General features: G+C 50.4%; 1 protein-coding gene across 1 annotated transcript in view; it reads left to right on the forward strand.

Moving 5' to 3' along the window:
- Window positions 1-27,482, forward strand: part of GALNT9 (polypeptide N-acetylgalactosaminyltransferase 9) — a 120,105-nt gene that overhangs the window by 54,341 nt on the left and 38,282 nt on the right. Inside the window, exons 4-6 of the mRNA XM_020905686.2 lie at window positions 194-368; window positions 4,823-5,020; window positions 18,673-18,790. Of these exons, the coding sequence (XP_020761345.1) occupies window positions 194-368; window positions 4,823-5,020; window positions 18,673-18,790 (491 nt within the window). The remainder of the gene's footprint in view (window positions 1-193; window positions 369-4,822; window positions 5,021-18,672; window positions 18,791-27,482) is intronic.

Raw genomic sequence — 27,482 nt, forward strand, 5'->3', positions numbered from 1 at the left:
CACTGGAACACAGCTCCACGAGGTGCGGGTCTTATCTCTCTGAAGTCCCCCCAGTACCTTGAGCCATGTCCAGCTGTGGTGTGTCCTCTTAAAGTTTATGAAGTATGTGTCCAGAGCACACATTGACCGTGGGTCTCAGTGGCCTCGGGCCCTCCCACAGGGTCATGCCTAAAACTTTTCTGTGTCCCCGCAGTGGAACTCAAGCTCAACCTGGACCAATACGTCAGCAAGAGATACCCAGGCCTGGTGAAGATCGTCCGCAACAGCAGGCGGGAAGGCTTGATCCGGGCGCGGCTGCAGGGTTGGAAGGTCGCCACAGCCCCTGTCGTCGGCTTCTTCGATGCCCATGTGGAGTTCAGCACAGGCTGGTAAGGGTGAGGCCTGGGGCCAAGTGGAGCTGTGCCCTGGATGGGGTTTGCCTGGGCCTGTAGGAGCGGGCAGGGGTGGGGGTGGGGGTGGGACGCAGCTGAGTCCAGCCACGTGGTCACTCCATGTGCAGTTTCTAGAACCGAGAACCCTGTTTGTGATGCCTGTGTATGAGGACTGATCTGTCTCCCCACCTTGTGCCTACAGGAATTTGAATTGTTCAGTCATTCCAGCAGGTGACAGCTCAAATGAGGATGTTCATGTGACCTTAGGTCAGGGAGAGACACACAAAGTTGGGTCTTCTGTATGTGAAATGTGGTCTATCGGGTCTCAGTTAATAGAAACCCAAGTCTAGTTGGAAGCAATTTCTCATCTTTATGAGAAAGTCCTAGGTCACAGCATCTGCCCATTTTCTCCCACACATCCATTCAGGGGCGAGGTGGGCTTCTAATGAGAAACCTGGAGGGGGATCTGGCCAGGGGAGTGGCTGGGGAGTGGCCAAGATACAGGGAAGTGCCTGGGACGCCGTGGAAACACCCAAGCATGTGTGCAAGATGATCTAGAGGTGCTCCAGGGGGCAGGGACCCTGCAGGGCCTCGGTGTTCAGTGTGAACCCCAGACCAGCAGCATCTGACACCCCTGAGAGCTGGCAGAAAGTACAGGTCTGTGGGATACAGGGTCTCAGGGTGGGGCCCTAGATCCATGCTCTCTCGCCTGGGGATGTTCATGAGGCTGTGCACAAAGGCGGCCAGTGATGCCTTAAGAACTGAGTCATTTGTCCAGCAAATTATCCACAAGGGGCTTCAGAGCTGCAGGTGGCCCTGGCGCCTCTATCCAGACCCTGCTGTCCCTAGGCAGGTGGTGAGCTGATGCTCTCACAGCAGGTGCCTGAGGATGTGTTGCTAGAACAGAAGGATGTGCTTCAAAGTTTTCTGGAAAGCACCTGCTGGGCTCTTGGTATGTTTCCTAATTTCCTCTCTGGCGGCTGCCTCTGGGAGTCGCCCCCTGAGCCCTCACTCCAGCCAGGCCCTGCAGAGGACCCAAGAGGAATAAACGGCAGCTGGGTGGGGAGGGCAGAGTTTGGCGATCCCGCGGGAAGGATCGGGACAGGACAGTTGGGCCGCCGACATGAGAGTGTTTGAGCCCTGGGCAAGCCTTGGTTTCTTCACGCGCTGACTGGTGATGTTAGAGAGCTGGATTGTTGCCAAGGTTACATGTGGGATGCTGTGAACCGCCCCAGTCCCCAGCAGTGCCGGCTGCAGCACACGGATGTCAGACAAGTGCCCAGCTGGGACTGAAGACTGAGACCCCAGGGGACCACCTGTGTTGGAGGGGCTGGGACATGAGCAGGTGGAGGGAGGGTCACCCAGGGCAGGAGTGTCCTGGGGCTGCCATAACAATGACCAAAAGCTGGTGGCTCCAAACGAGAGAAATTCATTCTCTCACAGCTCTGAGGCCAGAAGTCAAAATCAAGGTGCAGGCAGGGCTGGGCTCCCCAGGAAGCCCTCGGGGAGGAGCCTCCCACCTCTTCTAGCTCTGACGGCTCCAGACGTCCAGGGCTGTGGCAGCATCCCTCCATCTCTGCCTCTTTCGTCACGTGGTTTCTCCTCTGTGTCATGGCCTCACGTCTCCCTCTCCTTTCTCTTAGAAGAACACATCTTGGATTCAGGGCTCACCCAATCCAGGGTGATCTCATCTTGGGTTTTTTAACTGAATTACCTCTGCAAAGACTGTTTCCCAGTAAGGTCACATCCCGGGTTCCAAGTGGACCAATCTTTGTGGGAGGACACCATTCACCCCTCTTCCAGCTCTGGGGGCTCCAGGAGTCCCTGGGCTTGTGACAGCGTCCCTCCAATCTTTATGTCTGTCTTCACATGGCTTCTCCCCTCTGTGTGACTGTGCATCTCCCCTTCTCTCTTCTAAGGACCCTTGTCTATGGATTTAGGGCCCACCCAGGCTTCCCTGGTGGCTCAGATGGTAAAGAAGCTTCCTGAAACACAGGAGACCTGGGTTCAATCCCTGGGTCAGGATCTCCTGGAAAAGGAAATGGCAACCCACTCCAGTATTCTTGCCTGGAGAATCCCATAGACAGAGAAGCCTGGTGGGCTACAGTCCATGGGGTCACAAAGAATTGGACACACCTGAGCCATAACACACACACACACACACACACACACACACACACACACACGTCACCCAGTGTGATCTCACTTGAAGATCCTTAAGTTAAACCCGTAGTGGTAGGGTATGCAAGGGGTTCACAGTGTGCAGGGAGCATGAACCCCTCACCCAGGGGCAGCCTGCAGCCCCTACCAGCCGAGCAGCAGGGAAAAGTCAACCCCGTGTAGCCAGCTTGCCCCATTTCGAGAGAAACTAAAACTCACTCTTATTTATATCAAATCTCCCAAGTCATATCTTTAAACTCTCCGAAGCCTAAACTAAGAGATTCACTGAGACATTCCCTCGAGGGAGATGAGAGGGTTATAGGGAGGGGGGTTTGTGGTGGACATGCTGATCAAGTCCCACAGTGCCTGGCCGGGTGTCCCCAGCTAGGGCCCCTGAGGTTCTGGCCTTCGGGACCTCTCAAAGTTTCCAGTTTTCCTAACTGCTGTTTTGGTTGGACCAGAGCTTTGGCGCCTGGTAGGCAGGTGAATGGAGCCCTTTCCTTCCACTCTCCTGCACTCCCGCTGGTACATCTCAGCCAGCCCAGGACCACCAGTGTGTTCTCAGGGCTGGTTCTGACCCAGCGTGTGCCTGACCGAGATGCGACTTCTGACTTCTCCATCTGGCCCCCATTTCCCTCTCCTCTGCCATCCTCATGAAGCGACTCTTCTTTTCCCATGACATCTGTCACCTTCTATCAGTAATGACATGGTATGGTCTGCCCTCCACCAGGGTCACTGCATACTGTTGTGTAGGTTGTGCACGGCACAGCTGTACTCGAAGGCCTTTCTGTCCCTCTCATGTATGTTAAACTCCCTGGAGCATTTGGAGGACGTTTGGGAGAGTCACAAGTCTATCACATCAAAATGCCATTTGAAACTACTGTAACTTTAATTTTTACCACTGAAAACCCAGTTATCCATCTGCAAATAGCCCTCCCCTCCCAGAACTGCCTCCATAAAGATTCTGCCTTATTAGCACATGTGGCATTTGCAGAGAGCTTTTCATCTCTGAAGCACTTTGCTAACAGTAATTAATTAATCCTCCTCGTAAAGCTGAAAGGCAGGTAAATACCAAGCTCTCGCTTGGAAGGATGGGAAGGAAGACTGGCTACAGGGTGAATCTGGCCAGGCAGGGTCAGAGAGCTCCAACCCTGACCCCAGCCCCCGCTGTCCCTAACTGAGCTCGGCCCCTGTTCCCCATTCATCTCTCGGGTCCCCCAGTCAGCAGGCTGCTCATGGCCATGTTGAACTCCACCTCCTCGGGCAGCATCTCATCCTTGCAAGAGACAAGGTCGTCTCCAGAGTGAAACTGTACCTGCTTGCCCCCGGGGACTCCTGCGTTGAAAATGTATAACCCATGGCCTTTGTCCTCTGGTCTTTCTCCTCTCCGCCTTCATCACCTGCATGGCCACCATCTCTCCACTCCAGCCTCCTGGCCTGCTTCCCAATCACACCAGCACATCCCAGGGGCTCAGTGCTGGCTGCTCCTTCTGTGTTCAGCGCCCCACCTGCCTCCCCTGACAACCAGCTGCTACATCTTACACCACCTCTGCTCATCACCCAGTGCAACTTACCCTGAATACCCTATTTAAAACTGCAATTCCAAATCACCCTTATTTGGCTCTTTTTCTGTCACAATACATATCACCTCCTAATATATCCTTTATTTATACATTTTTGTCTGTCCCCCCATACCCACTCAGTCAGGACCACCACATATTGTTGTGTAGGTTGTGCACTGCACAACAGCACTTGTTAGCCTTTCTGTCCCTTCAGTATATCCTAAGCTCCCTGAGGCATGGATTTTATTTTTTCCTTTCTAGTTCCTGCTCCAGTGTGTTACAAGAGGGTGTGGCACATTCATGCCTCGATTCTTGCTTGTAAATGAATGTACCTTCCAGCCCTGGAGGGGAGGTGGGCCAGGAAGCAGGATTCACTGGGGAGAAAAGCCAGGCTGTGAGGCAGACCAGCTGACAGACTGAGCTGACTCACTGGGCGCTCTGAAGCCAGGAGAGCCCAGCAGAGATGTCAGAGATTGGGCCTGGATGGTGTTTATATCCCTAGTGACAATCGGTAGTTAGCCACGGGCTGCCTCGGGCAGGCGGGTATGCAGCCCAGACGACTCCCCGGGCTTCCAGAGGTGCAGCACTTGGAGCTACCCTCCACAGGGGCGGTCTAGCCTAACATTAGATGTGGGTGTGGCCGTCTGGGTCCCAGCTCCCTACCTAGGGGAATGGGTCGGGGGTCCCTGGCATCCGTGCCCTTCCTCACGGGCCTGCGTCTCCTTGCAGGGCTGAGCCCGCGCTTACACGGATCCGGGAGGACCGCCGGCGGATCGTCCTGCCAGCCATTGACAACATCAAGTACGACACGTTCGAGGTGCAGCAGTATGCCAGTGCTGCCCACGGCTACAACTGGGGCCTCTGGTGTATGTACATCGTCCCGCCCCAGGACTGGCTGGATCGCGGCGACGAGGCGGCGCCCATCAGGTGAGCCAGCCACCAGGGCCACTGGGGCTTGGCCTGCCCTGGAGGAGTCAGGTGGACGCGGCCACTGGGGCGGGGCCTGCCCTGGAAAGAACCAGGACAGTGAGATGGGGCAGCGCTATGGCAGGGGCCTTGGGGACTGGAGGGACAGGTGGCATTCCTCTGCAGAAAGCCAAGGCCTGGCACCAGGTGGGAGAGTAGAAACGGCAGGATGCAGGTGGTACAGGGTTTCCCTGGGTGTGCAGAGGGACATGGCGATGTGATGGGGAAATGGGAGGTGGCTTCAGATTGTGACCTGAGTGATAACCAGGGATCAAGATGGCAGAGTAGAAGGACATGTGCTCATCTTCTCCTGCGAGAACTCCAAAATTACAACTTGCTGCTGAACAACCATCAACAGGAGAATGTTGGATCCACCAAAAAAAAGATACCCTACATCCAAGGGCAAAGGAGAAGTCCCAGCAAGATGGTAGGAGGGGCGAAGTCATGCTTAGAATTAAACCCCATACCCACCAGAGATGCTTGAAGAGCTCAAACAAAACCTTGTGTGTACCAGGAGACCCCACAGAGACTGAGCCAGACCTGACTTTGAGTGTTTGAGTGTCTCCTGCAGAGGTATGGGTCAGCAGTGGCCTGCTGCAGGGGTAGAGGCTCTGGGTGCAGCAGATTTGGGTGTGGCGTAAGCCCTCTTGGAGGAAGTCGCCATCAACCCCACCGTAGAGCCGTCAGAACTTACACAGGACTAGGGAAACAGACTCTTGGAGGGCACAAACAAAGCCTTGTGTGCACTAAGACCCAGGAGAAAGGAGCAATGTCCCCACAAGAGACTGACCCAGACTTGCTTGTGAGTGTCCAGGAGTCTCCAGCAGAGGAGTGGGCCAACGGTGGCCTGCTGCAGGGTCAGGGGCACTGAATGCAGCAGTGCATGCCCGGGACCTTTTGAAGGGGGTCGCCATTACCTCCACCATAGTTTGGTCTCAGGTCAAACAACAGGAAGGGAGCACAACCCCGCCCATCAACAGAAAATTGAATTAAAGATTTACTGAGCAAGGCCCCGCCCATCAGAACAAGACCCAGTTTCCCCTACAGTCAGTCTCTCCCATCAGGAGGCTTCCATAAGTCTCTTATCCTTATCCCTCAGAGGACAGACAGAATGAAAACCACAATCATAGAAAACTAATCAAACTGATTACATGGACCACAGCCTTGTCTAAATCAATGAAACTATGAGTCATGCTGTGTAGGGCCACCCAAGACCAACAGATCATGGTGGAGAGTTCTGACAAAATGTGGTCCACTGGAGAAGAGAATGGCAAACTACTTCAGCATTCTTGCCTTGAGAACCCCATGAACAGTATGAAAAGGCAAAAAGATAGGACACTGAAAGATGAACTCTCCAGGTCAGTAGGTGCCCAATATGCTACTGGAGATCAGTGGAGAAATAACTCCAGAAAGAATGAAGAGACAGAGCCAAAGCAAAAACAATACCCAGTTGTGGATGTGACTGGTGATAGAAGCAAGGCCCGAAGCTGTACAGAGCAATATTGCATAGGAACCTGGAATGTTAGGTCCATGAATCAAGGCAAATTGGAAGTGGTCAAACAGGAGATGGCAAGAGTGAACATCAACATTTTAGGAATCAGTGAATTAAAATGGACTGGAATGGGTGAATTTAACTCAGATGACCGTTATATCTACTACTGTGGGCAAGAATCCCTTAGAAGAAATGGAGTAGCCATCATGGTCAACAAAAGAGTCCAAAATGCAGTACTTGGATGCAATCTCAAAAACGACAGAATGATCGCTGTTCATTTCCAAGGCAAACCATTCAATATCACAGTAATCCAAGTCTATGCCCCAACCAGTAATGATGAAGAAGCTGAAGTTGAATAGTTCTATGAAGACCTACAGGACCTTCTAGAACTAACATCCAAAAAAGATGTCCTTTTCATAATAGGGGACTGGAATGTAACAGTAGGAAGTCAAGAGACACCTGGAGTAACAGGCAAAGTAACAGGCAAATTTGACCTTGGAGTGAAACATGAAGCAGGGCAAAGGCTGATAGAGTTTTGTCAAGAGAACACACTGGTCATAGAAAATACCCTCTTCCAGCAACGTAAGAGATGACTCTACACATGGACTTCACCAGATAGTCAATACTGAAATCAGATTGATTATATTCTTTGTAGCCAAAGATGGAGAAGCTCTATACAGTCAGCAAAAACAACCGGGAGCTGGCTGTGGCTCAGATCATGAGCTTCTTATTGCCAAATTCAGACTTACATTGAAGAAAGTAGGGAAAACCACTAGACCATTCAGGTATGACCTAAATCAAATCCCTAACGATTATGCAGTGGAAGTGACAAATAGATTCAAGGGATTAGATCTAATAGACAGAATGCCTGAAGAACTATGGTCAAAGGTTCGTGTCATTGTCCAGGAGGCAGTGATCAAGACCATCCCCAAGAAAAACAAATGCAAAAGGGCAAAACGGTTGTCTGACGAGGCTTTACAAATAGCCTTCTTTTGAGAAAAGAAGAGAAGCTAAAGGCAAAGGAGAAAAGGAAAGATATACCCATCTGAATGCAGAGTTCCAAAGAATAGCAAGAAGAGATAAAAAAAAAAAAGCCTTCCTCGGTGATCAGTGCAAAGAAATAGAGGAAAACAATAGAATGGGAAAGACTAGAGATCTCGTCAAGAAAATTAGAGAAAACAAGGGAACATTTCATGCAAAAATGGGCACAATAAAGTACAGAAATGGTATGGACCTAACAGAAGCAGAAGATATTAAGAAGAGGTGGCAAGAATACACAGAAGAACTGTACAAAGCCAGGCTTTAGCAATACGTGAACTGTGAACTTCCAGATGTTCAAGCTGGTTTTAGAAAAGGCAGAGGAACCAGAGGTCAAATTGCCAACATCCATTGGATCATCAAGAAAGCAAGAAAATTCCAGAAAAACATCTACTTCTGCTTTATTGCCTAGGTCAAAGCCTTTGACTGTGTGGATCACAACAAACTGTGGAAAATTCTTCAAGAGATGGGAATATTAGACCACCTGACCTGCCTCCTGAGAAATCTGTATGCAGGTCAAGAAGCAACAGTTAGAACTGGACATGGAACAATAGACTGGTTTCAAATTGGGAAAGGAGTACATCAAGGCTGTATATTGTCACCCTAGTTATTTAACTTACATGCAAAGTGAGTCATGCGAAATGCTGGGCTGGGTGAAGCACAAACTGAAATTGAGATTTCCAGGAGAAATATCAATAACCTCAGATATGCAGATGACACCACCCTTATGGCAGCAAGTGAAGAACTAAAGAACTTCTTGATGAAAGTGAAAGAGGAGAGTGAAAAAGTTGACTTAAAGCTCAACATTCAGAAAACTAAGATCATGGCATCTGGTCCCATCACTTCATGGCAAATAGATGGGGAAACAATGGATACAGTGGCTGACTTTATTTTTTGGGGGGGCTCCAGAATCACTGCAGATGGTGACTGCAGCCATGAATTTAAAAGATGCTTTCTCCTTGGAAGAAAAGCATGACAAACTTAGATAGCATATTGAATAGCAGAGACATTACTTTGCCAGCAAAGGTCCATCTAGTCAAAGCTATGGTTTTTCCAGTGGTCATGTATGGATGTGAGAGTTGGACTATAAAGAAAGCTGAGTATAAAAAAATTGATGCTTTTGAACTGTGGTGTTGGAGAAGACTCTTGAGAGTTCCTTGGACTTCAAGGAGATCAAACCAGTCAATCCTACAGGAAATCAGTTCTGAATATTCATTAGAAGGACTGATGCTGAAGCTGAAGCTGCAATACTTTGGCCACCTGATGTGAAGAACTGACTCATTGGAAAAGACCCTGATGCTGGAAAGATTGAAGGCAGGAGAAGTGGGTGACAGGATGAGATGATTGGGTGGACTCGATGGACATGAGTTTGAGTAAGCTCCGGGAGTTAGTGATGGACAGGGAAGACTGGCGTGCTGCAGTCCATGGGGTCACAAAGAATCGGACATGACTGAGTGACTGAACTGACTGATAACCAGGTCAGGTGGAGGAGAGAGGTGGGAGAAGGAGGGAGATAGACAGACAGAGCGAACATCCAAAGAGAAAGAGCCAGTAAAAGAGACAGAGAAAAAGAACACAGACTTGGAGAGAGCAGAAAAAGGGAGACACCAAGGAAAGAGAGAGGGGAACAAGAGAGATGAATCTCAGGGAAGCAGCAGTGAGCAGTGGTGTGAAGCAAGATCTTCATTCCCTACCCAGGAATTGAACCTGGGAAGCCTGGATGAGAAGCAAGAATTCTAGCCACCAGACCAGCAAGGGCTAGAGGCTAGAAGCTATTTTTCCCTGGATCTTTGCCCCCAGTGAAAAATGCATTTATCATGGAGGCAGAAACTGTAAATGCAGGTACAAAGTTTATTATTACAGATATAGCACAACAACAAGTGGGAGAGCACGTAGAGAAAATGTTTGTTTAGTTAACAGAAGCAAGGCAAAGACATACAACGGAGAGAAAGGGCGGGCCCCTCCTAGCAGTGAGCAGCACAGTAAAGAGGTGGTTAAGTCATTTATATAGGTCAGTTCTTCTGGGTCTTTGTCTTCCTTCAGGCTAATTATCTGGTTCCTTTTTCCACACCTGACCTACCCTGGGACCCTCCCCTGGGTGCGCACACACCTCTTAGCCAAGATGGATATCAAAGTAAAGGCTTCTGGGAAGAGCAAGACTCATTATGGCCTGGTGTTATCCCTTGACTTTCACTCCCATGAAGGAGCCTTTTGGGGGCATATGTAGTGTCTCCTTTGTCCCAAAAAGGGGGAAGCAGAGATCCCTTAATCTTTAACTCAAACAGGGTTTGCCCCTCTTTGTCCTTGCCATGACTATTACTTTGGGTGTTTACAAGAGACATACAATGGCTATTTACCCTGTTTCTGCTGTTACTTCCATCTCAGAGGGCAAACAGGAGGCTGATTGTAAATGCCTGATCTGGAGCCCGCCTATCTCTTGTCTCAGGAATCCAGCCTGAAGCCCCCCTTCTTCCTGCCCCCTGAAATGCAAATAGGAAGCCTGTTGTTGAAGCCTGTTGTAAATGTCTAACCTGGAGCCCATCTGTTTCCTACTTCAGGATGAGCAGAGGAAGACAGAGAGTTGGGGGAGGGTGAAAAAAATGAGGAAGGTGTCAGGGAGCAGAAAGGAATAGGGATGCAAAGAGGGATTGAGAAGGAGACAGAGACCCAGACAGAAAGAGGGAGAGACAAACAGACAGACAGAGGCAACACCACGAGAGTCATAAAGGAGCAGAGGACAAAGAAACAGCAGACCCAGGATGGTGGGTGTGCTAGAGAGAACGTCCTCCAAAGCACTTATTTTATTTTGAATTGGTTCCCATACCTGAAAATGGAGTTTTTCCCATGTTAAAGATGCATCTTTATTAAAATGGGAAGGTGCACGTTCTCACAGGACAGCCAGTTGCTGGAGCTGAGAAGTGACCCCCTGTCTAAACAGGCCTGAGGTCTCCAGTTTGCTGCAGTCCCCACCACTCCCTAATGTCTCTGTGTTGCTCTACCCTCAGATTTGCACCGTCATTCTTCTCGCACCTGGCTTGCTTTGTTCATTTCCATCACTGACTGACCTTCTGCAGTTTTCAGCCCCTCCCTTCTTTTCCCTGGTCTGTTGAACCTCTGGGAAATCTATGCTTCAAAATCAACTGGGACTGCCACTTTCTCCTGGGAGCCCAACAGGCTGGAGGTATTTTTCTTGGAGTGAATGTTCATCTCCAGGGTTTCTTGATCCCCTGGAGCCTTGGCCAGTTCTCCCCATAGAGGTTTGGGATTTCAAGACCTCAGACAGGGATGCCTCCTGCCTCATCTCTACAAGGTGGGGCATCCCTGCTGAAACAGGCCACCCTGCCCATGAGTGACCAGAACTGTCCATCATGACACCTTTACAAGTTGTTTCTTCCCCTAGGAGGGTCTTAGAGGGGCTTCTGGGCACCTACCCTCCATTAGCAAAGCAAGAAATTAAGTCTCAGAGCAGCCTGGATGCTCAAGCTGAAGAAAGAATGCTCTGGCCAGACTGCAAGTTGTCTTAAACTTTGCTCTGATTAATACCACCTGGAAAGAATTAGAGAACCCTGATGCCAAAACCCCAAATGAAAAAAAACGGGCACAGACCTTGAACAAACACTACACACAAGGAAGTAGACAGAACACTAACACAGCCGTGGAAAGCCACCCATGCAAAGCCACTAGGGAAGTAAGACGCAGTGTTGGCCAGACAGACCGGCGGCCACACGGAGCAGCCGCAGCTCTCAGCATGGCCGGTGGGAGCAGACGTTAGCAAGGCCACTTTGGAAACCTGGCAGTTTCTCCTAGAGGTAGAAACACTTCCTACATGACCAGCCGTTCCACCCCAGGTATTTGCTCAAAAGAAATGAAAACATATGTCTACACAAAGATGTGAATGTTCGTAGCAGGCGCTTTATTCACAATAGCCCTGAATTGAACCCAAACGTCTATCAACACGTAAATAGACAAACGAAGCGTGATCTAGCCACATAACAGGATGCTTCTCAGAACTACAAAGGGACATATGGTGATGCCCATAACAATGAGGACGAAACTCAAAGTGTGGCCAAAACATCAGACCCGGAAGAGCACATACTGTGTGGCTGAGATACAGAGAAGTCCAGAGAATGCAGACATCTGGTGGAGCAGGCAGGGGCGGGGAGAGCTCCTGGAGGGGCCCAGGAGACCTGGGATTGGCATGTTTTCTGCCTGGACTGGGTCAGGGTTACCCCAGTGTATCCATCAGTCAGGCCACTCGAACCACACACTTTCAACGGATGTGTCCTGTTTTCATATGACTTTAACTCTGTTGAACTGACTTTTTAAATGAATTTTAAAACATACAAAAAGGTAATTCTAATGCCCAAGCTGCTTACCATTCCATTAAATTAGCAGCTCTGAGCTGAGGTCTGGGGGATTTCAGTAACGAGAGAAGAACGCCAGCCAACATGAATCAAGGCAGCTTTGGGGAGACATAGGCACCCAGTTAGAGGAGGAGCCAGCGGAAATGCCAGACGTCTCCCTGCACACTGGGAAGGGGGTGTCCCCTCCACCTCAGTCAGCCCCCAGGACAGTCTCCAGGGTCACAAACGCCTGCCCCTATCTTTCCCGGAAGTGGATGAGAAGGGCCCTCCAAGGACCCGGTGGCCTTCACCGAGAGGAAGTTCTAGAGACTCACTATCCCACAGGGAGTACATGCGAAGAGAGAGGTGGTCTCCCGAGAAGATACTACAGTGTTTATAAGAAGGCCGAGATGGAGGGCTGGGTGCAGCCCAGAACCCATGAATTAGTCCTGACCCCCCAGAACCCATGTCTATGTCCTGACCCCCTAGAACCCATGAATTCGACCTCATTGGGAAAAGGGTCTTTGCAGATGTAATTAGAATGTTGTGACAGGGAGATTACTGTGGATGACCCAACTGGGTCCTGAATGCTGCTGAAAGTGTCCTTGTAAGAGACACACAGAAGAGGAAAGACCATGCCACTCCACAGTCAGAGATGGGAGGGATGCAGCCACAAGCCAAGGACACCTGGGGCCACCAGGAGTTGGAAGAGGCAGGGAGGGTCCTCCTCCGGAGCTTCAGAGGGAGTATGGCCCTGCCCACACCTTGACCTCAGACTTCTGACCTTCAGAGCCAGGAGAGGACAAATATCTCTTGTCTGAAGCCCCAGTTCATGTGGTACGTGTTTCACAGCTGCAAGAAATGAACATGCTGGGTAACCAAAAATGGCCGGAGTCCAGAAGAGGGCCCTCTGCAGAGCCTTGCTCCAAGGTTGGGCGATCCCAAACCTCTCTGGGCATCTCCCAGCAGGGTGACCCCACGGGGACAGAGCCGACACACAGCCATGTTGAGATGAGACCCTGAGGGCTGTTCACATCCAATGATGTGTGTGACAATCACAAACATTCCCCAGGTCCATATGGTGCCATTGTCACAGCCAGTCCCCAAGTTGTATCCTCCATGGGCATGAGTACAGCCCTTTGGGGAAGCAGAGCCCTGACAGGGGCCTTTCAAGGCCACCTTCAGGGTTGATGGCCAGCTGGCCCGTGTGATCGCTTTAACCACAGCCAGCCAAGGCTTCCTGCAAATTGGAGAGGAAGCCAACCAGACTCTCCCAAGACCTCGTCGGGCCCTCAGCAGGCTCCACGCTGGGACTCACTGCCCTCCTTGTGATGCCTCGGACAGCTCCCAAATGCCCAGCCATTCGTCTCGGGGGGAGAGCAAGGCATTCTGAATCTCCTGCTCTTAGTGTACACTGTACTCGGGGAGCCTAGAGTGGCGTGATCGTGTCCTTCAAGTTCTGGGGAAGCTGCCTGAGTCGCAGTATGTCACCTGACTTGTCATATATGTCTCAAACTTTGAACCAATGTTTATACTTAAGAGATTTCAGACGAAATCAATATCTATTCTCTGAAAGGTAGAAGATTCTGGAAAAACCCAGGTCCCTATTCCTAGCTGGTGATATCCACTGGAGCTGAGTTGTTACTGAGCTCTTGGGGGGAGGGGGACAGTGCCGCAGTCCCCACTGCTCCCAACAGCCCTTCAGCCTGGAGGATCTGGAGTGACACGACTCCAAGGGCAGCCTTGAGGTCTTTGCTTCCAAGGTCATTATCCAGAGGATGGCCCTGCTCTCCACCTTCTCAGGGAAGGGCCTTCCCACAACCTCCCCTCAGCGGCAGACCCATGAGAAGAAACCCTGGTACCCCAGCGCCTGCAGCAAAGGCTCCTGGCAAACCTTGTGATGTCACTCCTCACAGTGTCACGGGACCTGCCTGAGCCCAGGCTGGGAAGCTGCATACCTGGGGCCAGTCTGTGGGCCTGAAAGGGTCTTTCCTGAGAACTGCTCTGGGGTTTCTGGTCTCCCTTGGACCTGGGAGAGGGGCCGATGCCCTTCTCCTGAAGGACACAGCTCCCACACTTGCTCTGAGGAAGCTGGCCTGGGAAAGGCTGGTGTGTGAAGATTCACCTAAGGAAATTTCCCTGCCAGTCATTATCCTGGAAGCTCAAGGAAGACAAGGGTCAAAAGAAGGCCTGGATTTCTGCGGAAAAGTATCTCAGCCTTGACAGATGGAGAAAGAGAGGGCAGTGAGGGGCTGGCAGGCCCCAGGGGTCCTGTGTGCTGGAGGTGGCCACCTACGTGAACTGTATCATTGAAATGGAGCTGTTTCCTGAATCCTGAATGAGGTCAAAATGGGACCCATGACCAGTGGCGTCTTTGTCTCCGTGTGGCTCTGAGCTGCTAGCAGAGTGCAGGTATGGGGCATTGGCTGCACTGTGTGGGCCCCCCGCCTCCAGGAGAGCAGCTGCAGCCCCCGGCTCACCTGGCTTGCATCTTCCCGGGGCCACAGGGCCCATGTGTGGGTTTGCACCCCTGTCCCTGGGGCAGTCCTGATTCATGCCAGTGTGTCTGGTGGACACAGAGGGACCGTGGGTGTAAGCCGGCTTCTAGTGGGGCCAGGTGAACCCAGAGGAAAAGAGGGGATGTTGCGGGGTCAGTGGAGGGGCCCACACCCAGCACCTGCCCCCCTCCACAAGCAGGGGAACATGAAATGAGGGTCTGAGTCACAACTGTACTCACACACAGATGCACACTCATGCACAGAGATGTATGAAGATACAAATGCAAGCACAGACACGTGTACATGCTCAGACACACAAGAAAACACACATAGATCTACACACACAGACACACACATGCACAAGACCACACATAGATCCACACACATAGACATGCACACACACACAAGATCACATATAGATCTGCACATAGACGCATACACACACACGCACAAGACCACACATAGATCCACACACACAGACACACACACACACAAGACCACACATAGACCTGCACACACACACACACACATACATAAGACCACACATAGATCTGCACACACAGACACACATACATAAGACCACACATAGATCCGCACACACAGACACACACACACGAGACCACACATAGATCCGCACACACAGAGGCACACACACACAAGACCACACATAGATCTACACACATAGACACGTACACACACAAGACCACACATAGATCCGTGCACGCATTATAGGTGTGCGTGCATGCACACATGCTCAGTCGCTTCAGGCATGTCCGGCTCTTTGTGACCCCATGGACTGTAGCCCACCAGGCTCCTCTGTCCATGGGAGTCTCCAGGCAAGAATACTGGAGTGGGTTGCCATTTCCTACTCAGGGGATCTTCCCAACCCAGGGATCGAAACTGCATCTCCTGCGCCTCCTGCTTGGCAGATGGATTCTTTACCACTGAGCCACAGGGGAAGCCTGTTCATACAGGCACACTCACACATAATTGCTTCTCTGGTCACAGTGGTAAGTTGGTGACATTTTCCTTGCTGACTTGTCACTTACCCTCTCCCAAGCATCACTTCTTATGGCACTGGGTGGTCTTGATAAGCACCTCGCCTGCTGGGTAGGTAACAATCCATCAAAAGAACGGCTCGAAACTCATTCGACCATCTACACTGATGGACTCTAAGTTGATTTCCCTTTTGCCACTATAACTCACGCTGCAGTGCACCGCTTTGTGCAAATAGCTTTTGGATCAGCCTCCTAGGATAAATGCCAGCCATGGAATTAGGGGATAAAATAGTAACAGTAAACGGTCCCCAGGCTCCAGACCCTCCTCCATATAGTTTTCATCTGCACAGCCGCCTTCAGAGGAGGCACCATTCTGCCTCTCGTGTTACTGGCGGGGATGCTGAGCACAGAGAAGCTGAGCAGCTTGCCCAAGGTCACACAGCTGGTGTGCAGGGAGCTGGGTCAGCATTGCATCGCTGCACAAGTATTGCTGGCTCTCTAGTCATAGCTTCAGACTTTTCCAGGAGGGCTGAGCCAATCCACACCAGTTTCTCCACCACCTGTCACCAGTGCATGTGGCCCCTACACCCGGTCAGCTGTCTTCCCCTGTGTTTACACTGATCACCTGGCAGTGCCCTGCCTGTGAGCCTGTGGTCTTCCTTAAGACATCGAGAGCAGGCGCCTCTCTTATCCCTTGTCACTCTCCCAACAGCGGAAGAGCCCATTTGTGACCTTCATTTTATCAGCTCCTATTCATATAGAACTCCGAGGCTTCATGGGCCTGGGGATGTGTGTCTGTGTGTGAATGCCTAGATGTGTGTCTGTGTCTATCTCTGTGTGTGCATGTGCTGTATGTATCTCTGTGTGTTTGCTGCAGGTGTGTATCTGTGTTTATGTGTGTGCACATGTGTGTTTCTCTGTGTAGTGTGTGTGCATGTTATGTGTGTCTGCATGTATCTGTGTGCGTTTGGGTGTGTATGTGTTTGTGAGTACATCTGTGGGACTGTGTGTGTGTATTATGTGTGTCTGTGTATCTGTACATCTATTTATTGCGTGTGTGTGTCTGTCCCCATGGGGTATGTGTGTTGCGCGTGTGTCTCCATGTGTCCATGTATCCGTGTGTGCCTGTGTCTGTTGTGCGTGTATGCGTGTCCATGAATGCGTGTGTGGTTTGTGTGTCTGTGCACCTGTGTGAGTCTGCATGTCTGTGGCCTCTGCAAGGCAGGAGCCCAGATGAACATCCTCGTAGAGAGGCTGTATCCCAGCGTGCAGCACATCAGCCCAGATGCTGGGCTGAGCTATCGCCCAGCCTCTGCCTAACCTGAGAACCCTCGGCCTTTACTGTTTTCTGTAATCACAGCAAGAATTTCTCATGCAAATAAATTCAGAGCCGGCTGACTCTGCTACCGTCACCTTGTGAGGTTAAGTTTATTTTGGAACTCGGAGCAATAATAAAAAAATCATTACAGCTGTAATAGACTTGGCAGGGACTTGGCAGTTCCATTCATCAGAGATCACCCTGAGTTTTTGTTTTGTCGTTAAGAAAATGAGAGAAATAGCTGTCGTCGTTGGTGAACTATAACTTAATCAGTTAAACGCTTGCTACACGTCACAGGTGACATTAAAATTTCGTTACTATTAGATTTGAGGCCCAAATGTCATGACAGAACAAATTGGATCTTTACACAAATAAAAGGATAATTGCCTTTTAATGCCTCTGTTATTCTTGGACAACTCACAGGCACTTGCTTCTGATGTCCCAGTCACTGGGAGCAGAAATGCTTCTTTTAAACTGTGATTAAGAACAACTTTTTGTGTTGTTTTCACTAAGAAAGATTTCATACCTGTGAGAGCAGTGGGTGAGCACAGGTGGAAGCAGAGGAGAGGGCAGCCTCAGCCCACAGTCTTTCGGGGTCTTGGGGGGCCTTCGGGGACAATGGGGAGACTTTGCCAGTCCTCTAAGAGCTTGGAAGAAACTGAGCCCTTAGCCGACAAGGTGGTTGTCTTTGTTTTGAAGCAAATTCTTCCATCCAAAGCTTGGAAGGGGATTTCCATGGTGACTCAGTGGCAACAAACCTGCCTGTGAATGCAGGAGACATGGGTTCAATCCCTGATCCGGGAAGATCCCACATTCCTCGGAGCAGCTAAGCCTGCACAACTACTGAGCCTGGGCCAGGAGCCGCAACTACTGAAATGTGCACATCCTACAGCCTGTGTTCTGCAACAAGAGAAGCCGTCCCAATGAGAAGCCCACACACTGCAACTAGAGAGTGGCCCCCGCTCTCTGCAACTGGAGAAAAAGCCTGTGCAGCAATGAAGACGCAGTACAGACAAAAATAAAAGTAAATAAATTTAAAAAAAAAAGCTTGGAAGGTCCCGCTTTCTTAAAAAACAGAGATTGTGCCTATTGCTGGAAAGATATTTTTCCTTTATGTTCTCTTTTTCTTCTCCAACTAATAGGTTCTCGGTATACCCTGCGTTTATGATGTGAATGTATCAGGAATGAATGAATGAGTCAGCAAGTGTGCAGGTCCATTCACAGTGATACCGCCCACTTTTCTCTGCCACTCTGTCTCATCACAACCTGCTTTGATCACCATTGCTCCATAAGTCCAGTGGAGGTCTTAACACTGATAAATTGCTAATACATCATAGAAGAAAATATAACTTGCTCATTGACACATGATTTTACAGATATAATTGCTTGGGGCAAGGCAAGATTTACTGACATTTTTTAAATGTGTAGATGTAAATAGAATTATTACAGGAATATAGTACAGTGCAGTCTGTTGCATATAGCTGCAGAGGTTGTACACTGTATAACTTCAAGGTCTGTCATCCAGAGGGAGCCTGATACTGAAGGGATTCCATAGAGTTGAGCAGTGCACAACCTGTGTGACTGCCAACTGCGGCCCTGATTCCTGATACACAGATAAAATAATGAAGGAGGTAGGTAAGTGACTGAAGCTTGGGAAATTATGATCAGGGCAACGAAATAATTCACTGGGTAATCAGATTTAAAAATTTTTAAAATCTACATTAAGTTGCCTGAATTGAATGCTGGTCATCTCTGATGGGTGCAAAGACAAGCCTGAGGCAAGCCCTGGGCACAGTGACCAGGGGATGACAAGGAGCTGAGGGATGACATGTGAGGACTTGGAAAGAGGGTGGCAGGCCCCCCCAGGCTGCCGGGGTCTGAGCCACACACTGATGACCCGCTCACTCCCTGCCTGCTTCTCCCCAGGACCCCGGCCATGATCGGCTGCTCCTTCGTTGTGGACCGGGAGTACTTCGGGGACATTGGTCTGCTGGACCCGGGCATGGAGGTGTATGGCGGGGAGAACATAGAGCTAGGCATGAGGGTAAGTGTCGCTGCGCAGCCGCTGGGGCCACTCACGGGATGGTTTGCCGAGCAGACCTGTCCAAAGTTGTGCCTGGCTGGTCTGTGAGCTGCTTGTTACGGGTCAGGAGGAGGTAAGGCCCCCAAACTTAGGTCAATGTAAGAAACCTCGGTGGCAAGGGGACTGGGAAGCATTATGAATGTGCTAATAAGAGACTGTATTTCAGATCTTACTTTATTTCTCAAACTATTCATTCTGTTGCTTTACACTGAAGTCGGGGCTGGTGGGGAGCTTGGAAACTAAGAGCTGGTCCTGCGCATGGGGAGTTTGTGCATCAGTGGCGAGGAGACCCGGGAAGATCATGGGCTTGTCTTGGTGGAGGTGAAAGGCAGAGTGCACATGGGCATTGTGGGCCGCGGAAGCCGCCATGGCTTCTCCTGGGGGCCAGTGTGTTGAGAAGGCTCCAGACAAGATGTTTTCTTCTAATTATGTTCTTTTTGAGTTCACTTTAGTTTTGTTTTTTCATTGGAGGATAATTGCTTTAGAATGTTGTGTTGGTTTCTGCCATACAACAGTGCGAATCTGCCATATATCTCCTCCCTCTTGGACCTCCCTCCCTGCCCACTCACCCCCTAGGTCATCACAGAGCACCGAGCTGAACTCCCTGCACTATGCAGTAACCTCTTCCTGGCTATCTATTTCACACACGGTAGTATGTATCAAGGCTACTCTCTCCATTCGTCCCACTCCCTCCTTCCTCTGCTGTGTCCACTAGACGGTCCTCTACATCTGTGTCTTCTAGGAATGTTATGGTCCCAGGTCTTATGCTCAAATCTTTAGTTCATTTTGAGTTAACTTTTGTGCATGGTGTAAGATAGTGGTCCAGCTTGCTGTTTTGTGTATAGCTGCCCAGTTTTCCCTGGACTGCCCAGCACAATTTATTGAGGAGACTATCTTTTCCCTGTTATATGTTCTTGGCTCCTTGGTCATAAGTTTACTGGCAATGTGTGCCTGGGTTTATTTCTGGGCTCTCTGTTCTGTCCCATTGATCCATGTGTCTGTTTTTATGCCATTGCCATATGTTTTGATTATCATAGCCTTGTAATATAGTTTGAAATCAAGGCATGTGATGCCTCCAGCTTTGTTCTTCTTTCTCAAGATTGCTTTGGAGTCTTTTGTGATTCCACAGAAATTATAGGTATTATTTGTTTGTTCTATTTCTGAGGGAAAATACCATTGGCATTTTGATAGGGGTGCACTGAATCTGTAGATAGCTGTGGGTAGTATGGTCATTTTAGTAACACTTTTCCAATCCATGAGCAAGAATACTTTTCCATTTATTAGTGTCTTCTTCAGTTTCTTTCATTTCTGTCTTGCAGTTTTCAGCGTGCAGGTCTTTCAGCTCCTTGGTTCAGTGTACTCCTAGGCTAAAATGGGATTGGGTTCTGAGCCAATGCCCAGTCGAAGGCTGGTACTCTGGGCTCCATTCTCAGCTCAGTGGGATGGTCACAGCATGATTGACAGGACACGACACAGCCCATCCGAAGAGGGACGGGCGGGGCTTTCAAGGACCCTGCTTCCAGGAGACTGTGGGTTTGAACCCTCAGCCCCTGATCATGGGTCACCAAGTCCTTGCCTCACTCCTGCTAATAATACTCCTTCCTTTCCTGTTACAACTGCAGTCCAGTGACCCTGCTCCACCCAGAGGGCACAGAGGCCCAGGACAGGAAGCAGCTTAGCCAGGTGTAGCCAGGGCTGGAAAGCAGACTCACACTAGCTCAAGGCTACCTAACCAGTGGTTAGCTGTCTCTACCCAGTGGCAACACTGGAGCTCCCAAATCAAACCATTTTTGACACAGGATCTATTAGCCTTGACAGAGCACCATCACTGGGAAGCTTAAACCCACAGACCAGTCCCAAGACCCAGCATGGCTGGGGGCTGCTGGGGAGGATCCCTCCTGCCTCTCCCAGCTCCTGGTATCTGCTGTCAACCCTGCTCTGATGCAGTGACTGATCAATGAGGACAGAATAGTGGGCAAGATGCCAACAACTTCTTTTTAAATTTTTAAATTTATTTTCGGCTGTGCTGGGTCTTTGTTGCTGTGAGCGGGCTATCTGCAGTTGCAGTGAGTGGGGGCTACTCTCTAGTTGCAGTACGCAGGCTTCTCATTGCAGTGGCTTCTCTTGGTGCGGAGCACTGGCTCTAGGGCTCATGGGTTTCAGTAGTTGTAGCATGTGGGCTCAGTCGTTGGCGGCATACAGTCTCTCTAGTTGTGGTACACAGACTTAGCTGCTCCAAGGTATGTGGGATTTTAGTTCCCTGATCAGGGATTAAACCCATGCCCCCTTCAGTGGAAGCATGGAGCCTTAACCACTGGACCACCAGGGAAGTCCCCTCTGGTCACACTTGCCTAAGAATCCTCCAACTATTCTTGATTATCAGGGTTGCCCCATCCAAGGGCAGAGTAGCTTGGAGAGCTATGGATGACCCTGGTTGGTGATGCCCTCTCTTAGGGGAAGCTGAATGAGCTTGGTCATGGATCCAAATTGTGAAGCAGGGCAGCTCCCACGGCCTGTAAGTGACAGTCGGCCCACGGGCTCCGGCTATGTGGGAGTAAGGCTGCCAGGGGCAGGAAAGCCAGAGCCTGACAGGCATGTGAACCCACACTGCCACCTCTGACCTCACTCCTGTGCCCTCCTGCCCCTCTTCAAAGAGGCCAAGACTCAGGGTTTGGGGACAGCCAGTGAACTGACCAAGTCCTGCAGCAGTGGATGGGCTGGCCATGAGTCTCTCACCCACCAGCAACCAAGCCTGAGGTTCAGAGCTGTTTCTGATTTAAATAAGAGGAAGCCAGCATGGGCACTGACTTCCAATTTTTAGGACATTATTTGGGATAAGATTCATCATTAGCTGTGATCCTGCATCCTGATGATCTGACCAGGGTTGTCTGCCTCCCTAATCAATAAAAATTAATCAGCGGCCAAACGAAAAATTTAGGCAAAGCTTTATTGGGGCTTCTGTGGCTACAGAAGGCAGTGAAAACAGCAACAGTTTCCCTAGCCTGCTCCCCAAGGTGGGGGTGAGCTGAGCTGGCTCCCTATATGCGGTGAGGGTAGGGGTGTGTCCAAGGGTTCAGGCTGGAGGGGTGGCTTAGGTGGTCTGTCCACCCTGTAGGTGGTGCTGTGTGCAGGGGGGGCAAGCACAGTACCCTGCTTTTGCTCCTGGTTCTTCAGAAGTGGCAGTTGGGTTTTAGTCTTTTTGTATCTTTTGTCCAGAATTTGCCCGACTGCGCATACGCACAGTTATTTTTAGTCCCTTAGAGTTTCTTTTTGTTTTGTTGCCTGAGCAGACCTTTGTCCAGGTACAAGCCTGCAGCAAAGGGTCCCAGGTCCCAGCTGGTCTCACCGAGGCCCCAGGATGCTGACAGCCGCTCCACCACTCAGAGTGCCCAGCCGAGCAGGTTCGCAGGCAGAGCGGAGGGGCTGGGAGACCCACCACGAGGATGGGGCAGGTCCCTCAGCCTGGTTCTCAGACGCCAGCAGCATCAGAATCCCCTAGAGGCTCCTTACAAAGAGATCACTGAGCCCCATCCCAGACATGTGGATTCAGTACGGCAGGGTGGAGCCCAGGGATCTTCATTTCCAACAAATTCCCAGGGGCCACGGACTCCACTGGAGCCCACTTGAGAATCAGCTGCCCATCCCCCCAGCTGCCACTCTGGGGGCCGTCAACCAGCCAGGCTCGCATGTTGCTTGCTTTGCACAGGGCCTGGCGCATTACTGAGCTCACTCCATAAATACGGACAGAGGGGAAGGGGCCAGGGGCCAGGACTTGGGGCCTCCTGTGGCCAGGCTGTGCTGAGGTGGGGCTGAGCTCTGATTGATTTGGGGTCCTTGGGCTTTTATGTATTGTTTCTGGAGTTTCATTTAGGTGTTTATTTGTCTGTGGAGACTTTATTCACAGAAAAGATTATTTAAGACTTATTTTTTTAAATTTATAAACAGTTTATTGAAGTTACACTTTTCTAAACCTGTCTGTTTTAAGGTTTTAAAGTAAAACCTAGAGATCATATTATTATGGTTATAAATATAATAAAAGAACACTCAACTTCCCCTTTTATTTGATTAATGTTTGATTAACTCAGATTGAATAGATTAAACACTATTAAACAATGATCAGTTCCATTTCTGCCTAGTTAAATTCCCTTGAACCTTTTAAAATGACACTTACAAATGTGGCATATTTTCTTTTCTCTTTAAGCTCTTTGAAGGCCTGATGTCACTGCAGAAGCTCCCCTAAGTGCTTACAAAATTCTCCTGTGTCTGGTATATCAAACTTATACCACATCTCAAATTCTCTGAAGCCTTTCAGGATTCTTTGCAAATGTTTTAAATTCTCTGACAAGGTCCAATTTTAAACCACAAATTTAGAATCAACCCTCAATTATACATGTTAAAATGGAATCACAGGATTAATCTGGTAGTCTTCAATATGCTGACTTTTCAGCATGAAAGACCAAACCTTTTCAAATGATTCTTGAACCTGACAGGTAGCGACAGTTCTCTGTATTTGGTCTATTCCTCCTTCTCTACCCTGGATTCTAATCCGTCCTGGAGTTAGATGATGTCAGCTCAGGGAGCAGGGTCAGGGTCCCGAGGAAGCTACAGTGGTCCTGGGGGATGGGGGAGCCTGGCTGCTGCCCCTGACACTCGAGCTGGGTGGGGGGAACATGATGCTCAGTGGACAGGCACCTGGGCAGAGGGATCCCCCCAGAGAAGGATGAACCACCATTGGAGACGCCAGGCATGCATGCGGGGCTGGGCAGAGGAGAGGCACCCCCACGACCTTTCACTTCCTGTCTCCTTCCAAACCAAACTCAGCTGGCAGCTAAGGGCAGGAAGGGACCCTCCTGGAAGGGCAGTTGGGATCGGCTTGCCTGCCAAGTCAGGTGGGACCATCCAGGGGTTGTGGGCCATGAGAGGCAGGAGGAGGAATTTGAGGGCAGGGACCCCAGGGGGCCTTTGCAGTGGCTCAAGTGAGGGGTAGTGCAGGGTCAGGCAGAAGCCAGCCTGGGCGAGCCGACTGGGGAGGGAGAAACAGGGTGGACCTGGTCCAGGCGAGCAGGCACCAGGTGTCTGGGGGCTGGATGAGGGCGACAGCTGTATCCTGCAACCGCAGAGGAGAGAGAAGTCAGGCTGGACGCCATCACCTGAATCTAAGAAGCAGGCCGTGTAGTGGGTAAGGTAGGGGTGGGGTCTATCTAAGACCCCTGAACTGTCCAAACGAGAACCAGACAAGGGGTGTGGGGGGGGTACTGCCCTGGGTGCTTCCAGGTAGGCACTTGGGAGAGGGCGATGGAGAGACGGGCACATCTCCATGTCTGGTGGTGCGTGGAGCACCAGGAAGACTGGTGGGAATATCCTCCTAGAGAACGGGAAAGGAGGTGAGCCTCCACAGGGGGCCGGGGGGACATCTCCTGAGGATAGGCAGGAGCTGGAGGCCGGGGTACCTAACCGTGGGCACCAGACACCCTGCTGGGAAGAGAGGGCACGCTGCACAGGGCCGGGGAGACAGAGGGGACAGGCAGCGGAATGACCCACACATAACACCAGCAGTGCCCACGCACACCATGTATGGTGTGCCTTCCACAGTAAGGGGGCTCCCAGAAGTGGGGTAGCTGCCCAGCACTCCTGGGGGACAGCTGAGGCTGTGTGGGGCACACAGGGTGCTGACAGGCTCAGGGGGAGGGCAGAGCGAGGGAGTCCCCTGGTCCTGGCTGGTGAGGCAGGAGGGGGGTCCAGGTGTGGACACTCCCCTGCACCCACCATGCTTCGTGAACACACAGTGACCACTGCAGTTTTGGCCATTAGACAGCAGGGGACGGCCAGGACGATGCTTACGTGGGTGGCTCCTAGCAGGTGGTTACAGTGACAAGGGATGCGGAGGCCAGGGGTTATCTTTGCAGGAAGGTAGGAACCTTCGGGGATATTGAAGAAGGAGCGTCCAGGAAAAGGGGAGCAGCATCAGGCTCTGTCTCTCCCTGGTGCTTTGACCACAGGTAGGTCCCCAACGCCCTGACCTGGGTCTCCACTTTGTAAAGGGGGCTCTAGGCTCTGCCCTGGGCGGGGGTCCTCCTCGCTGTGGGGGAGGTGCTGAGGTTGGCGCTGCGGGTGGGACACCAGGGGCCAGTTCACTAACTGAGGTGAGGCAAGTGTAGGTGTAGGTATGGATTTGGTGTGGAGGTGAGTGTGGACTCGCATGTAGATAAGGACGTAGCTATAGATAATGGCTGTAGTTATTCCATCCCATTCAGATATAGATCTGAATATAGATATATATAACCCGGTGTGCAGATACAAACCTAGATGACAGAGCTAGACATACATATACAATATTTGTTTTCATTGTTTAGTTGCTAAGTTGTGACCAACTCTTTTGCAACCCCATGGACTGTAGCCCTCCAGGCTCCTTTGTCCATGGGATTTCCCAGGCAAGAATACTGGAGTGGATTGCCATTTCCTTCTCCGGGGATCTTCCCCACCCAGGGACTGAACCTGCATCTCCTGCATTAGCAGGCAGATTCTTACCACTGGCAGGTGGATTCTTCTACCATTTATGTAAAGTAATGTGGTGTGCTGTGCTTCTTCTGTGCTTAGTCACTCAGACCTGTCTGACTCTTTGCGACCCCATGGACTGCCAAGTCCTCTCCAGGGGATCTTCCCAACCCAGGGATCACACCCAGGTCTTCTGTGCTGCAGGCAGATTTCTTTACCACCTGAGCCACCAGGAAAGCCCACAAGAAATTTAAGACCCTCTGATTAAAATCTGTCTGTACCCTCCTTCTGGGCTTCCTTGGTGACTCGTGAGTGCGCACTAAGTCGCTTCAGTTGTGTCTGACTCTTTGCAACCCCGTGGACTGTAGCCTGCCAAGCTCCTCTGTCCATGGGATTCTCCAGACAAGAATATTGGAGTGGCTTGCCATGCCCTCCTCCAGGGGATCTTCCCTGGGATCGAACCCAGGTCTCCTGCATTGCAAGCAGATTTTTTACCATCTGAGCCACTAGGGAAACCCATGAATACTGGAGTGGGTGGCCTATCCCTTCTTCAGGGGATCTTCCTGACCTAGGAGTCAAATCGGGGTCTCCTGCATTGCAGGTGGATTCTTTCCCAGCTGAGCTACCATAAAATATTACTTTACATAAATCACACATACTTGTGTATATTAAGTGTCCAGATGTGTGCATGTATGCATATATATTTTTTAATATTTTTTAGTTAGATATATTCTTTTTTATATTTTTTCTATTATGCTTTATCCCAAGACATTGAATATAGTTCTTTGTGCTCTACAGTAGAACATTTTTATTTATCCAGTCTGTATTTAATAATTTGCTTCTGCTAATCCCAAACTCCCAACCCATCCTTCTTCCTCCCCCCACCCCCCTTGGCAACCACAAGCCTGTTCTCTATGTCTATGAGTCTGTTTCTGCTTTGTAGATGTGTTTATTTGTATTGTATTTTAGATTTCACATATGTGTGTTTGTGCTCAGTCGTGTCTGACTCTTTGCAACCCCATGGACTGCAGCCCACCAGGCTTCTCTGTCCACTGGATTCTCCAGGCAAGAACACAGGAGTGGGTTGCCACTTCCTTTGCCAAGGGAGCTTCCCAACCCAGGGATCGAATCGGAGTCTCTTGAATCTCCTGCATAGGCAGGCAAATTCTTTACCACTGAGCCACCTGGGATGCCAGGTTTCACATATAAGTGCTGTTATAAGATATTTATCTTTTTCTGATTTACTTCATTTAGTATAATAATCTTCAGTTCCATCCATGTTGTTACAAATGGCATTACTTCATTCTTTTTATGACTGAGTAATATTCCATTGTATACACATGCCACATCTTCTTTATCCATTCATCTGTCAATGGATATTTTGGTTGTTTCCATGTCTTGGCTATTATGAATAGTGCTGCTATGAACACAGGGGTGCATGTATCTTTTTGAATTATAGTTCTGTCCGGATATATGCCCAGGAGTGGGATTGCTGGATCATATGGTAATTCTATTTTTATAAAGTTTTATTATTGACCAGATTTAAGGTAGCTTGCCAGGAAACAGAAAAATCCCAGCAAGATAAAGTAAGTTATAAATAGCAAGAAGAAGAAAGAAAAAATCAGGCAGAGACATGAAAGAGAGGCAGGACCTCCAGGGGCGAGCCTGGTGGCTGGGATCAAGGACCCCAGGACAGTGACTCACCCCGGTCCAGGAGGAGCAGGCTGTCCTCACAGCAGACGGGGCCTGGGGGTGGGGAGGGCCAACGAGAGGCCTGAGGGATGCCCTCCCTGCGGTTTGCAGGCTGCCCTGTGCTGTTAACAGCTAGCGGCAGGATACCCGTGGGCCTGAGGGCAGTAGTTCCACTGTCTGTCACCCGCCCTGGGGGCTCCTGCCCAGTCCTGAGTTTTAGGGCGGGTCTCCCTACAAGCCCAGCAGCCCATGGACCACAGCAGGCTGCAGAGGAGCAAAGGGCAAGCCCAGGCCTTGGGGGGGATCAGAATGAACAGACATGTCCCCCCCGCGCCCCCTGTTTAGGGCAGAGATCAGACTCATTTCAAGTGACCTTCCCTGAGTGCCATTCTCCATGGAGCCGCTGTTGAACATCACACAGCAATGTGTCCCCATGGCCATCGCTGACCCGAAGCACTAGAGCAGT

Source organism: Odocoileus virginianus, chromosome 12, assembly GCF_023699985.2.
Source record: "Odocoileus virginianus isolate 20LAN1187 ecotype Illinois chromosome 12, Ovbor_1.2, whole genome shotgun sequence".
Lineage (NCBI taxonomy): Eukaryota > Metazoa > Chordata > Mammalia > Artiodactyla > Cervidae > Odocoileus > Odocoileus virginianus.